Here is a 12,986-nt window from a genome sequence, read left to right on the forward strand (position 1 = left end):
GATGGAATAATTGAATATTGGAACAATATTGTAAAAACAAAAACATACAGTCAATGACAAACGGGCAGAAAGCAGTAACAACGTGTCTCCTACAAAGGCAAAATCTGATATTGGCAGTTTTGGTGCATGAAGAGTCCAGTAAATGAGAGAAAATGGTTCAGAGTGTGAGTATGTGTGTAATGATTCAGAGGATTGAGAGGAAAATAAGGACGTTTAAGGACACGACCCTGTCATATCTGCCCCTGCGTGTTGTGATTAATAATAAGCAGTGGTTTCAAATCCAGTCAGGTTTCTGTGAAGAAATCTCAGTAAAACATGTTAAGTGTTTGCAGAGCAGCAGTCAAAACAGATACATAAATACAATAAAATGCTCCTAAAGATGCATCTCACTGATATCACAGGGATATCTGTGGCAAAAAAAAAACCCTGTTAGCTGATGTATTTATCTCTCTTTGCAGCGATGCAACGAATGATTATTCACACACTTTGTTTTGTAGAATGTAGTTCTGATGAAAACTGGTCACAGGGCGATCTGTGGATTATTCAGACTAAGAGAGACTTACTGAAGCCCATTTCAGCTAGAAAAGGTAATAATCAAATCAAAAATTAGGAATCATAACATGGAAATACTCATATGTCATAATCATCGATGTTTTACTGACAATCTCGTAATTTTGATTGAGCAAGTCTGAAATTGGATTTTCCATATGCATCATTTGTCCACAAAGAGTTGCTGTTGAAATTCATTTCCATTCACCTCCACAGTATTGAAGTGGATGCAGAAATTTACACAGACAGATGTCTCCAAAACCTGACCAACACCAAAAAAACACCAAAACTACCCAACAAACTCTGCCTGGTTTGATACCACGAGAGGTAAATAAGAAACAATAACAATACAGTAATTTTACCCTCTCTCATGATATGTTTGTGATTAACTGGTTAATCATTATGTCAATCAAATGTCATAACATGGTGGAAAATTATCATTCCAATTTCCCAAGAGCCCAAGCTGATGTCTTCAAATAGCTCTCTGTCTGACTAACAGTCCAAATCCCAAAGATATCGAATTTACAGTGATATGAAACAAAGAAAAACACCAGAGAATATTGGCTGTTTTTGCTTGATAAATGACTTAAATGATTATTAGATTTGTCGTGAATTGCCAGTCAATGGACTTATTGATTGTTTTGTTTCAGTACTATCTCATTCTATAGTTAGATCTATAGTTAGAGCTATATGTACTACTCTTCTTTCCCTTCCAATCACCTTTTGTGATTGATTAAATCTTTGCATTAAGACATAAAAACACTGCTAACGAACCACAAAGCCGTTTGCCCGAACACACACACCTACGCACTTGCATGCAGGAAAATATTGATTTCCACATGTACACTTTATAAGACACAAGAACATACAGCATTCTGCCAATGTCACAGTACGACCCTGTAACCTACACACAAATATTATACATCACATATTTGATATACAATCTTTCAAGGCCCACTTTACCAGCCTGCAGCCTCCTACACACTCACACTTTAATGCATAAAAAGACACGTGGAGAGACTCATGTTGCCATGACACTGTGAGTTCATACCTGATACTGTTAGTCAGTGCCAGAGCCAAATGTATTGACAAATATCCAAAATTAATACATCATTTAATACAGACTTGGCCCTACACCAAATGATGATCAATGTACATGAGTGCTGTCTTTAAGTCTGTCTTCGTCCAATCATAATAATTAAAGTACAAATGCTGCTTAGTCCAGATAACAATCCAGCATTGTTCACATAAACACAGCAGGCGCTTTGCCCCCGTAAACACTGGGGAAGCATTGAACAGTTTTATGGCTGTCAGCACAAAAGAGCAGTTAAGGTGCTCTGTGTCGCACCTTGGTGAGATGAGACGGAGGCATTGAGGAGCTCCCACAGCAGGGGTGGGAGGTTTTGTCTCAGATGGATTCAGATCAGGATCTTACAGCTGAATTTGCATACAGAAAGTCAAATGAAAACGTGCACTGCCATGGGTAGTTAAGTACTGCCTGTTTATGGCAGTTTTGGGGCAGTGATTCCTCCCATGCATTTCTTTTCTACATTGATAATTTATGACTGAATGTCACGATTGCAACCTGGATCTTATGCCTGTTAGGATAAGCAACACCAGCGTTTCGACGTGGAAAATTCTTTTCAGTTTTTGTCAGCTTTACCAGGACATATTCACTTTTAAAGATGGAGATTGGCTGATTTTTCACTTGGTTTTTATATATGTTGCTTAGCTTGCTGCAAGAAGACGCTGTTTACAATAGCTTACAATAAACGTCCTTCAGCAACAAAGACAGCTCAGAATATGTTTCTGCTAAAAAAAAAAAAGGGGGAAAAAGGGGGAGAAAATGTGAAGCAGAGGTAGGTATGCACCAGAGTCCCTCAATGGAAAAGCTAAACTACAAACTGGTAGAATTGCAAATAGTACTTTTTTCCATCTGGATTTTTGATTTAGTGATTTAATCTTTTTTTTTTTAACAATAAACAAAAAAGCGTTTTGAACAAATGCAAAAAATCATGAGCCTCATATAATTTATTTTAAACAACAAAAAGGTAAATGTAAAAATCATTATGCAAAATTGCACTTTGATTTACAGATTTTTGATTATGACCAGCGGCTGTAGTTGAGTTTTTCAATGCAATGGACAATAAGAACATGTCAGTGTGTGATTCCCTTCCTTTTCAACACCAAACTATTTAGTTTAGATAACTTTGTTTACAACCTTATCGTCTGACTGAATGCTTGACCTGACAGACTCCACTGTAGTGATGTCACAAAATCTTAGCCGATGGCCAAAACTACAAAAATGAGATTGTTAAGCAAAACCTGGAATTTTCCCTTCGAGACATAGTTTTCTAATTTGCCGCACACTGCATTACCAGCTGAAACCCACTGACAGAAACACATACAAATGTTTCCACACACAAGATTCAAGACACTCCTACTGCCCACACACTGGCACTCACACAGACAGAGGCGCACACGTGCACACACATAAACAGGCACATGCACTAACACACACACTTGCACACACCCCAGTCTTCACCAGCAGATCTCCGTGCTGGGAGCTTATATAAGGGAGAGTGGGAGGCTGAAAGCTATTTCAGGACCAGAAAAGACGTAAGTGTGCGTGTGTGTGCGCGTGTGCATGTTTTTGTGTGTGTGTGCATGGCTATAGTACCCATATAGATTTGTATTGGTGCTGCTGCTGTGTGTGTAGGCCTGCTGTAAGGACTATAAGGACTCTGATTCAGTGGGTTTCATAACCAGTCAAGTTTGAAGTGAAGTTTGGCTCAGAACCTCTGGCAGCTCAGAGAGTCTCTGTGCCTACGACGCGTTCAGTCACACCCCGGAGCTGCCTGCACACAAATTTAAAAGGCAGTGATCCCACGGAGCTGCGTAGCAACTGGAAAATGCCTACATGTTTACTTGTTGTAGCCACAGACATGTCAAGAGCATCCGGATGTTGTGGCAGCAGCATCCTTTCCCTTACAGCTCTGATAAGAGCCTTTCCAAAGCCTTCTTTTAATTGCAGTGTTCTCCCAAAAAAGCCTCTCCAAACTTCCTGAGATCTGGGAAACATTTTAAGGGGTTGGTTCACTACTTTCTACTGAAGATATGGTCCTTATAACAACTGTCGTGTTGTGTTGTGGAATATACAGAGTAAAGGGGAGACACAGTCTCTGAAAAGAAATGTTGCTGCTGCTGAGTAACTGGACAATGCTGTGAGCTCCACAAATACAATTGTATTTAACTCCATTGTACTGGGGTGGAGGTAGAAACCTCATTTATGATGATCAAATAAAACCAAAACTATCTGCAGGAGTGTATACCTCTTAGGGTTAAGTAAGAAATATGTCTTTTTAGCCGTTCTAACAGCTCTAACGGCTCAAGGGATGACAATGTTGGCTGGTCGGCCCCCTGCGGCATGACGTGATCGGAAAGGAGCGGCCAAAGACAGACTGCCAAGATTGGTAATGATAAACCTGGCATCAGAAGCATCACAGTGCATGTCATACACATTGTCAAACAAGGCGAGCGAGGGCTAAAAATGACGTCTTCCACTATGACACACCATGCAGGATGAAATAACAAGTTGTCGCTCTCTGTGCTCAATGTTGTTCACAAAGCCTAATGTCTGTTGGATCGTCCATTGTCAGGCTGGATGTTTGTGGAGCAGGATTACTGAGAATCTCATTGGACTGGAGCTGGAGGAGATTTTTGATGCCTTCTCTGATGAATACTGGAGGTGGAGGATGGCGGTGGCTTGTATGAATCAAAGACCAAAATGGACTGATGGTGCCAGGAAAGGAATGGTTTGAATTTCTTAAACGTTAAATGTGTTCTTGCATGCCATGAAGTGTTTACAGGTGCGTAGGACAAAAACAGAAATCCCTCACTTCCAAATTATGGCCAGAAGTCTGTCAGGTAAGATTATGAAAGACAACAATAAGACAATTGATTAACAGTCAGCTTCTTGAGCTGTAAATGGAAGAAAAGGTAAAAATAATAGTGGAATAATAGAGTGGAAGCACATGTAAAGCATTATACCTGATTGACCTTTGAAGCTAAGCTTAATGTGTAGAGCTTTTCTGCTGGTTTTGGCATTTGCGTCCTCCACGTCAAATTAATCTTATTTCCTGCTCAGTAGAATAAAAGGGATAACAAAGAGTCTATCCTGTTGAGCAGAGCTAAGCTTTCTTTAGCTCTGGAGGAGACGGGATTCTCTCACTTGATGCAGGACTGACTGCAACAGTGAACGGTAGCCGGAGGGCCGTGCTGACATAAGCACACAGATCCAAAGTTTGTCCTTGTTAGTGTGATTCAGCCTGTCTGTGGGTTCTGGAGAGCCAGGCTGTGAAGTGTGAAGGCACATTTGGCTGCTCTCGCCTCCATCACTAAATCATCTGTATCAGTGTTTCACTCTCACTGGTTCTTGCAGCCGATTTAAAACCAAGCCTCCTGTTCTCAAAGCAAGGACGGTCCCTGGAGATGTAAATCTCTTTTTTAAAATGAGTCATGTTGAAAATGGAAGCACAATTATGTTACACGATGCCAACACAGGACCAGCATCCACCGAAAGACAAGTCTAAGGAACAAAACAAAATGAAAGTCATTGAGCCACATTATCAAGAGATGTACTAAATATACATAAGAGGCATTTAAAACACAAATAATGATCATATGTTTCTACAAAACTGTTTTGAACAGTGATAATTTTGACCAAATTTACATAATTTCCACCTTCAGCTTCTCACGATTTCTCTCTACAGTCTCTTCGTGGTAAAGCGAGCATGTTTGCCTGCAGCTTCTCTCACTAAATTACAGTTTTGAAACATTTCGGAAAGTCAATAAAGCACGTTATGCAATATTGATTGACAGCACAACTGTTACTCTGAAACTGCCAGTAGCTGATATTTTGCACATCTACTCAATACCTTTAAATAAGAACATTTTCAGAACAAGAAAAAAGAAATTCTGTTTTGCTGTCATGGTGAAAAAGCATTTAGATCAAACTAAAAACTCTTTCAAACAAATGAGATTGTTTTAAAGTCAGCTGCTCATTTTTTGACCACATATATTTGAGGTATTAGTCGTCGTTGTATTAAAAGACCAATCAACCAATCTTGTGCTCAACATTTTGTTAATGTGCTGAGAAAATAATATTCTATTGCAAGTTTTGTAGTTTTTATGCAGCTGTGACCAGAGAGAAACCTCAATACTGGTAATGGAATATGACTAAATCCAATGTCCAATATATCTAATTTAATAAACATCATTACATAAGATTTAATGCCATGATATTACTTCCTTTACAGGACTATTTGCGGCTGAGACAATCACTGCATCCCTCCTCCACAATGAAGGGTGAACAAGGTCTCTGTTATAACTGATGTAAAAACATCTCAAGAGTTTCTATCTGGTTCTTCCATCTAGTGGTTGAGAAAAGGTCTTACAGTGGCTTCCTTAAAATGTTCTCAGCTGGGCGAATTGGCACCGTGAAGGAACGGGACTAACTTCATGTTATGTCATGACAAGATTAAATACAATATCAACAGAGCAGTGCTAATGGATTCCTAATTACAATAGCCTAATATGATTTCAGAATATGCAAACATTTATGACGACGTGAAGTTGTCTTTAACACTTTAAATCTGCATGCATTTTCGATTTTTGGCTGCTAACTTTTTTTTTTTACATTTGACTTTGAATAAAACGTCTTTCCTAAAGTCCAACAAACTCAAACTGCTTGCATAAACACGTTTGGAATAGATTCGATATTTTCCAGCTTCGATTCATACATCAATCCTTTATAGTTTACTTTCTAACAACAAAATCATATGCAGCCTGGTAAAGTCCAAGTTCACCACTGAGAGCTTGAAAAGAAAAGAGCGGTCTCTTCTTTAAGCTTTCATCTCACTACTAATTAAAGAGCTTTTCCCAAACACTACATGAAAAGCCTGTGGGGCATCATCTAGTACTTTCAAATTATACACTTCCAATCTGTGTTTTCAAATATGGACTTAAGTTACTATCCTCTGAAAAAAAAAAAAGGCACCAGAACTTCTTTAAACAGTCATTTAATGAGCGTAGGTATCAATTTGTTCCCAGTGATGGATATCTCATTTTGGAATGAGACTCTTTAAATTATTCAGTGAAGAGATAATGAGCAGACATCCCACACAAGGCCACAAAAACAACTCGCACAAGCCTGGCAGTCATCGGGCACACGGTGGCTAATGAAACAGCATTACCCAAGTGGTGCAGAAAATTGCTGGGAAATAAGTGGAGGAGTTGAAAAGGTTACACAGCCACATTTCCCTCATTGGACTAGTTTTCTTGAGGGGAAAATAATCGCGGAGTCGGATACAACAGCCAGAGGAGTTCAGTGAAAAAGGTCCAGCAGAAGCTGGTGTTCTACCAAGTCCTCAAATAACCTCTGGCTTATTGATCCTGAGACTGGGAGAACTTGAAAGGAGCATAGCAGCATTTGTGGTTATTTTAATAAACCCAACAGCGAGCAGAGAAATGAGCAGAGATGATTCAGAGATGAGTGTGCAGCACCTGAGTAAGAGACGTACAGCAGAGCTGAAACAATTAGAGAAAATTGGCAACAATTACTCGTCTAAAGTCATCCATCAGACACTGATGTCAAACGTTCACTGGTTGTAGTTGGCGAGCTACCTCAAATGTGATGTTGTGCCAATTTGATCTGTTTTATATTATTTTAAATGGAATATCTTTAGAGGTTTGACTGTTGGTGCAGAACATATTATTTGACATCAATGGGGTGCAAATGTGCCAGATTTTGCGTAAAAGCCTTTTCATTCACCTGGCAGGTTGATGCTGATGGCAACTTTTGATGTTTTTCACTCTTTTCTGACGATTAACCAAAATAAAATAAAAATAAATAAAAATCCCAGACTGATCAATAACAGGGCTGCAACTAAAGATTACCTCCACTATTGATTAAACTGCCGTTTCATTTTCTCGTTTAACTGATTAGTCAATTAATAGAATAATTGTTTCCGCTTCACTTATAAGGATGATGATCTGCAGCTCGAATGGATCAGGACCAAGAGGGCGTGCTGGTCCTGTGCAACTCTGGTAGCACGTCATCGCATGTTTTAAATCCTTAATGCTAATTTCTAATGGATGAACTTGTCAGATTTGTGTCTCATAAGATTAAACATGAGTCTTCTTTCCATGCGCACACACACACACACACACACACACACACACACACACACACACACACAACAAAGCAGATTTTCTTTTTTTAATCATAAATCATTGCTTTACAAAACTGACAATCATGTGACAATGCTGAGGTTGACATTGCCACCTCTTGATTGAAAAACTAAGAAAAAATAGAAGCTCTTGCCAGATCACTTAACATATACTTGACGTGTATGTTTGTGTGTGGGTGGATGGTTTATATTTGTGTTTGCTGTTTCTATTTGTGAGCATGTGTCTCTAGTCCACAGTCAGTCCAGAGGCAGAGCTGCCGTTAGGCGTTTCTGTAGTGTTGCAGTAAACCATCTGCGACCTCAGTTGGTTTCCGTGTGCCATTGCCATGGCGACTCATAAATGGTTGTCACAGCTACTTGGTGTCAGAGCTCCTAGCGATCATCCATCTGTCTGTTCAACTTTTGCCACGACTGATCAGTGTCTCTGCGGCGGCTGTTCAGCACTTTTGTTCTGCTTTCTGGGTGTTTCCTGGTGTGGTTGTCAAGGTGATTTGGTGTTTAGCACCTGGACAGTCTTGCGGCCGTAGTGCCAGTAGCTATAGCCTGATGCTGCTGTAGTCACCGCTGTCACATACCTGCAATACAATACAGTACAAAACGGTTTCATTTGAGCTATCTGATTGGTCAAATTAGTTATTATTCTGTTATGTGAAGAATTATTAGTTATCCTCCAGTGGCTAGTTATAGTTGATTAATAAACTGACACCTTTAAAAACAATTTATTGAATTATTAAACTTGAATTAAAATTGTGCACATAAATTCTATGTGTAAAATTTGAAAATATGTGACTTTTGCGCCCCCTAGTGTTGGTTTTAAATTAAAAAAATATATATATATATATTTTTTTTTTAAGTGTTTTGAAACACAATTTATAAAAAAAAATTAATTTGCTTTATTTAATTAATCCATTATCAAATACAGAATTAGAAAATAGTATTTATTGGTACATTTAATGATGAATTTACTCGTATGAAAATGTAGGTTACTGTGACACAAAAAAATGTCAGATCTGTACTCCAACTCACTCCGAGTTGTAGAATGAAATGAGTCAGCGCACTTAACCCAAACACTCTGCTGGAACAAACAGCATTTATGTGCTTGACAGAGATTAAACCATTTGCATTCTAAAACCCTTTGCACAATAAACGTGTTGTAACCACTACACTGAAAAGTAAAGGACATTATAGGCTCCAAAATTCAAGTGTATGCGAGTGTATGCATATGTGATACAGTGTATGTGGTTTACCATAAGCACTGCAGCAGGACACTGTCTGTATACTGGAAGACTGGAGCAGACAGGGAAGCTGCAACCAGGAGGAGCTGGATGGCTGTGTTCACCTAACAAAAATAAATAAATAAAACGCACACAAAGTCAGAATAAAAACATTATAAAAAAGGCACAAAAACCTTTCATATTACAGGCTACCTGCTTTTCTGACAAATGAAGTTTGGCACATTATTTTTTGGGAAAACCTGTTGAGGCATGTGACAAGAGCTGCGGCTGGATCCGAGAACAAAATCACAATTTTTGGCATCTAAAAACTTCTCTTGCCAGCCACCATTTTTCCCAGGGCTGTTTTCTACATTGTCAAATGTATCAAAATAAATTGTGCAGAATTTGTGGTGGAGCCATAAAGGAACAGTTTAACAGTGAATTTTAAGGTGCACAACAGATTTCTATATTCATGCTACAAGTATTGTGGAATCCGTATGAAAGGTATTTAAAATTTAAAGAAATTACTTTTACATCAAGGAGATGCTCATTTTCACCAGTATACTGTCAGATATGTTGATTTGGTTCCTTTCTTGACTAAAGTCTTTACAAGCCAGTAAAGTTACACGCACAGCAATAATCAGTTAACAGGGCGTGATCAAACTGTAACTTTGACTTGATGATGACATTTGCATTGTGCTTTGAAAATTCTGCAATAACGTGGTAAAAGAAATCATCTACCTGCAGAAACATCAACTCTTCATCAAAATGACAACAAAAAAAACAGTAACCAGGTCTATGTGCAACTGCATCTGTAGTGCACTGTTCCAGGTCGTCAGTCTCTGCGTCTGATCACTTTCATGGACAGGCTGTAAAGAGCCAGAAAATCTAATAATACACTAATCACATTGTTGCTAAATCTCCACTTTAGTATTGCAGTGAACAAAATGTTCAAAGTCCAGAGAACAGTAAGAGTGAGTGGGTGGTTTGTGTGTGTGTGTGTGTGAGTGTATGTGTGTGTCACCTTGCTGAAGAGTGTGGGCTTGAGCTGTGCTGTGGTGTAGCAAGGGTTAAAAAACTTACTAAGGGTCACCTGGAGGAAAAAGAGGGAGATATTACGTTCATTTCCTTCCTCTACTATAGTAGTCATTTTAATCCATTACAGTTACTTTCTACTTCTAGCACATCTTGCACCAAATACTGCACCTTAGTCTCTCAGTGGTCATATTCTATTAAATAAAAAACAGGGTTAACGTGTGCTTGTTTAGAGTTAAATGTAATGTGTCTCACCGGTGGAGGTACAGTCTTGTATCTGACCCAGAAGACAGCGGCTATCAAACCAATGTCTCTGGAAATCACTAGAGCTGTCAGTGGAGCTAAAACAGAATAAACAACACAATAAATTCTCTTGCAATACAGGGTAATCATTGCTACCACCACATGAAATACAGAGTCCAATACCTGGTATAAGCTCAGCGTAGGTGAGACTGACATATAAAATACTGATGAGAATCTTATCAGCCAATGGGTCGAGAGCGCTGCCCAACGCCGACTTTTGAGTGGGCCACGTTCTGGCAATATAACCATCCAACTGAGAAAGAGACGTAGACATGAAGACATTTTAAGAAATGCTTTTTTTCCTGGTCTAAACAGTCAAATGTAGCAACCTAAAAGTTGTGTTATAGGTGAGTGCACTGAGGTTCCTGTCAACAAGAACCCATCTGACAGTAATATCGGACTGGAGTCAAAGCCATCTTATGCTGGGTGTCCGAACGTCTCAAGTCCAAAACCATTTGAATCTTTAATATATTTGCAATTCTCAATAGATGAAAAAGGACTGAACTCGTCCCTTCAGGGTGTCTGTGTTTAGGTCCGTGGCTTCATATTGGAAACACTGCAAGTGTTTTGATTAACAGTGTGTATATCTGTATTACCAGGTCAGTAGCTCCAGCCAGTATAAACAGAGCGAGACTGAGGTGAAAGTGCTGCTGGATGATCAGATGACCCAGAAATGGAGCCAGCACGATCCGACACACACACAAAAAGTTGGGGATAGTCCACGGGTTCTCATACTGCAGAGGAACAGATCAGAAACATGCGTTACTCCGAAGATCAACAGTGAGTTTAACGTTTAAGATACGTATAACAGGCACCGACAGGAAAATCAGCCTGAACCTATTCCAGAAACATTTCTAAGCTTGGCATCAATCTGTGAACATCCTATTCAAGAGAGCGGCTCTGATGCGCTGACACCAACACTGATATTTGAGTTAGAAAAGTCTAAAATGATACAACAGCTGATTTAAAGAAAACACACGTTGTTGTCTCTAAAATGAACCTTGTCTGTGCTCTCCAGTGGACAGTCAATCAGTCTTTGTACAGTACTTTAAACTTCTACTTTCAGAATTAAATCTTGTATTTTCTTACTTTTTTGACAGCTGCAACTGCTTTTCTATATATCATATATTATAGATAAATGTTTCCATCTGTACCTCGACCAGCAACAACACTAACAAGCTGATGAAGTGTGATGCCTGCGCTTCTAACAGAGTATTTTTACAGTGTTGTATTGTTAAGGACCTGAAGTCTTCTTCTATCGCTGTTTTCTGTTTCCAGCAGTAAACTGGTGTGTGTCAGCTTTTCCTCTGTCATCTGTAATGTTACTGGCACACAGTCACACGGCTCTGTACTCACCAGCTCTTTGAACTTGAACAGCCCCTGTCCCGGTACCGCACCGGCTTCATTCTGGTCCGCCGCCGGGGAACTGTCCGGTGTCTCCTTGGTCTTTCCGCTGCAGAGCCCACGGGCTTTCGGGGACAACAGAGACCGGAAACTGGCCACCGACCTCTCGTGACCTCCCCCGGTACAGAAGCTTTGTTGCGCGTGCCAGGTCGTCGCTTTTACCTGCTGGAGAATCCCACTCCAGCACGCGACGCGGCCGTTCGTCCCATTGAGTCTGAAGAGTCGCGAGCTAACCGGGGACTGTTTCAACCTTGCACACTCAGTGACAGGTGTGTGTCTGTGCCGCCATGACGCAGGCTCGTGCCAACACACACCCGCACGCCGCGCGGACACCAGGCTGCGAACGTTTGCCGTTGTGTTGCGGCACAACGGCGCGGAAATCCTCCGGAAACACAACATCATCATCATCTTCACGAGCCCTCCGTTACCGACCTGCTGGTCTCGTGCTGTCCGTCCCCGCTTTCATGATGAAGTTTCAGACTCTGACGGTCAGAGCCGACGGAATCCCAGCTCAAGCCAGAAGGCTGCCATGTTGCCGTAAAGCGACACCGCACACGACGTCGTAAAATCGCCTATGAGATTTTGGTTAAAGAGGCTTTTATTTTGAAAATAGATGATCTTGCGTTTCAGTCATGTCACAGATTTTATATCAACGAAAGAAAGGCATTAGATGGAAGTCTTTTAAAAAGTATTTGATAGGAATGACACCGCAATCAACAGTCTTTTGTATATATAAGTAATTATTAAATGTAATAGTCTAACCCATTTTTGTAATAATAACAAAATGTTGAAATTTCCAGGAAAATAAAATTATTTATTAACTGAATGTTTATGTTAACTAATAAAGTGCATGCCAGAAACCACAAACGGTAGACAGTACAGAACATTTGAAAAAGCATTAAGACAACAATGAGAAGCAAATACTGTGCACTTGCAGGTTTTTAGATCAACATACTGTTGCCCGACCAATACCGGATTCTTGAGGCCGATTACAAAGTCAATATTTGAGAAAATGGAAAAATTGATAACAATACATTGGCAGCTTAATACCACATCAGAACAGGTCTGCATTATGGGTAGGTTATTGTGGGTGTGTTACATGAAAACGTGTTTTGTAACTGTTCAATGTTTGAGTTGGATAAGCAACAACCTCAGTGGATTAATGTTCATTGTGTCAACCTTGATCCTGCTGCTATTGCTGCGTGCAGCAGAAACGGCTACAGAGTGAGGA

At 39.9% G+C, this 12,986-nt stretch overlaps 1 protein-coding gene across 1 annotated transcript; it reads right to left on the reverse strand.

Moving 5' to 3' along the window:
* Window positions 1–7,846: 7,846 nt before the first annotated feature.
* Window positions 7,847–12,259, reverse strand: crls1 (cardiolipin synthase 1). Its single transcript, XM_070916198.1, has 7 exons — window positions 11,708–12,259; window positions 10,948–11,085; window positions 10,475–10,604; window positions 10,304–10,389; window positions 10,038–10,106; window positions 9,047–9,138; window positions 7,847–8,374 (listed from the first exon to the last, which is right to left on the reverse strand). The coding sequence occupies exons 1-7, from the start codon at window positions 12,161–12,163 to the stop codon at window positions 8,281–8,283; spliced, it is 1,065 nt and encodes a 354-aa protein (XP_070772299.1). The 5' UTR covers window positions 12,164–12,259; the 3' UTR covers window positions 7,847–8,280.
* Window positions 12,260–12,986: the final 727 nt, after the last annotated feature.

The sequence above is a fragment of the Enoplosus armatus genome, chromosome 12 (assembly GCF_043641665.1).
Source record: "Enoplosus armatus isolate fEnoArm2 chromosome 12, fEnoArm2.hap1, whole genome shotgun sequence".
NCBI classification, from domain to species: Eukaryota; Metazoa; Chordata; class Actinopteri; order Centrarchiformes; family Enoplosidae; genus Enoplosus; species Enoplosus armatus.

Bases quoted from the DNA above. Each gene is read 5' to 3' on its own strand.
- crls1 (XM_070916198.1), bottom strand. From the start codon at position 12,163: ATGATGATGATGTTGTGTTTCCGGAGGATTTCCGCGCCGTTGTGCCGC. The intron at 10,605-10,947 runs GTAATACAGATA...TCTCTTTCTCAG, and splicing joins TGGCTGGAGCTACTGACCTG to TTGGATGGTTATATTGCCAG. The intron at 8,375-9,046 runs GTAAACCACATA...ATTGTATTGCAG, and splicing joins GTCCTGCTGCAGTGCTTATG to GTATGTGACAGCGGTGACTA.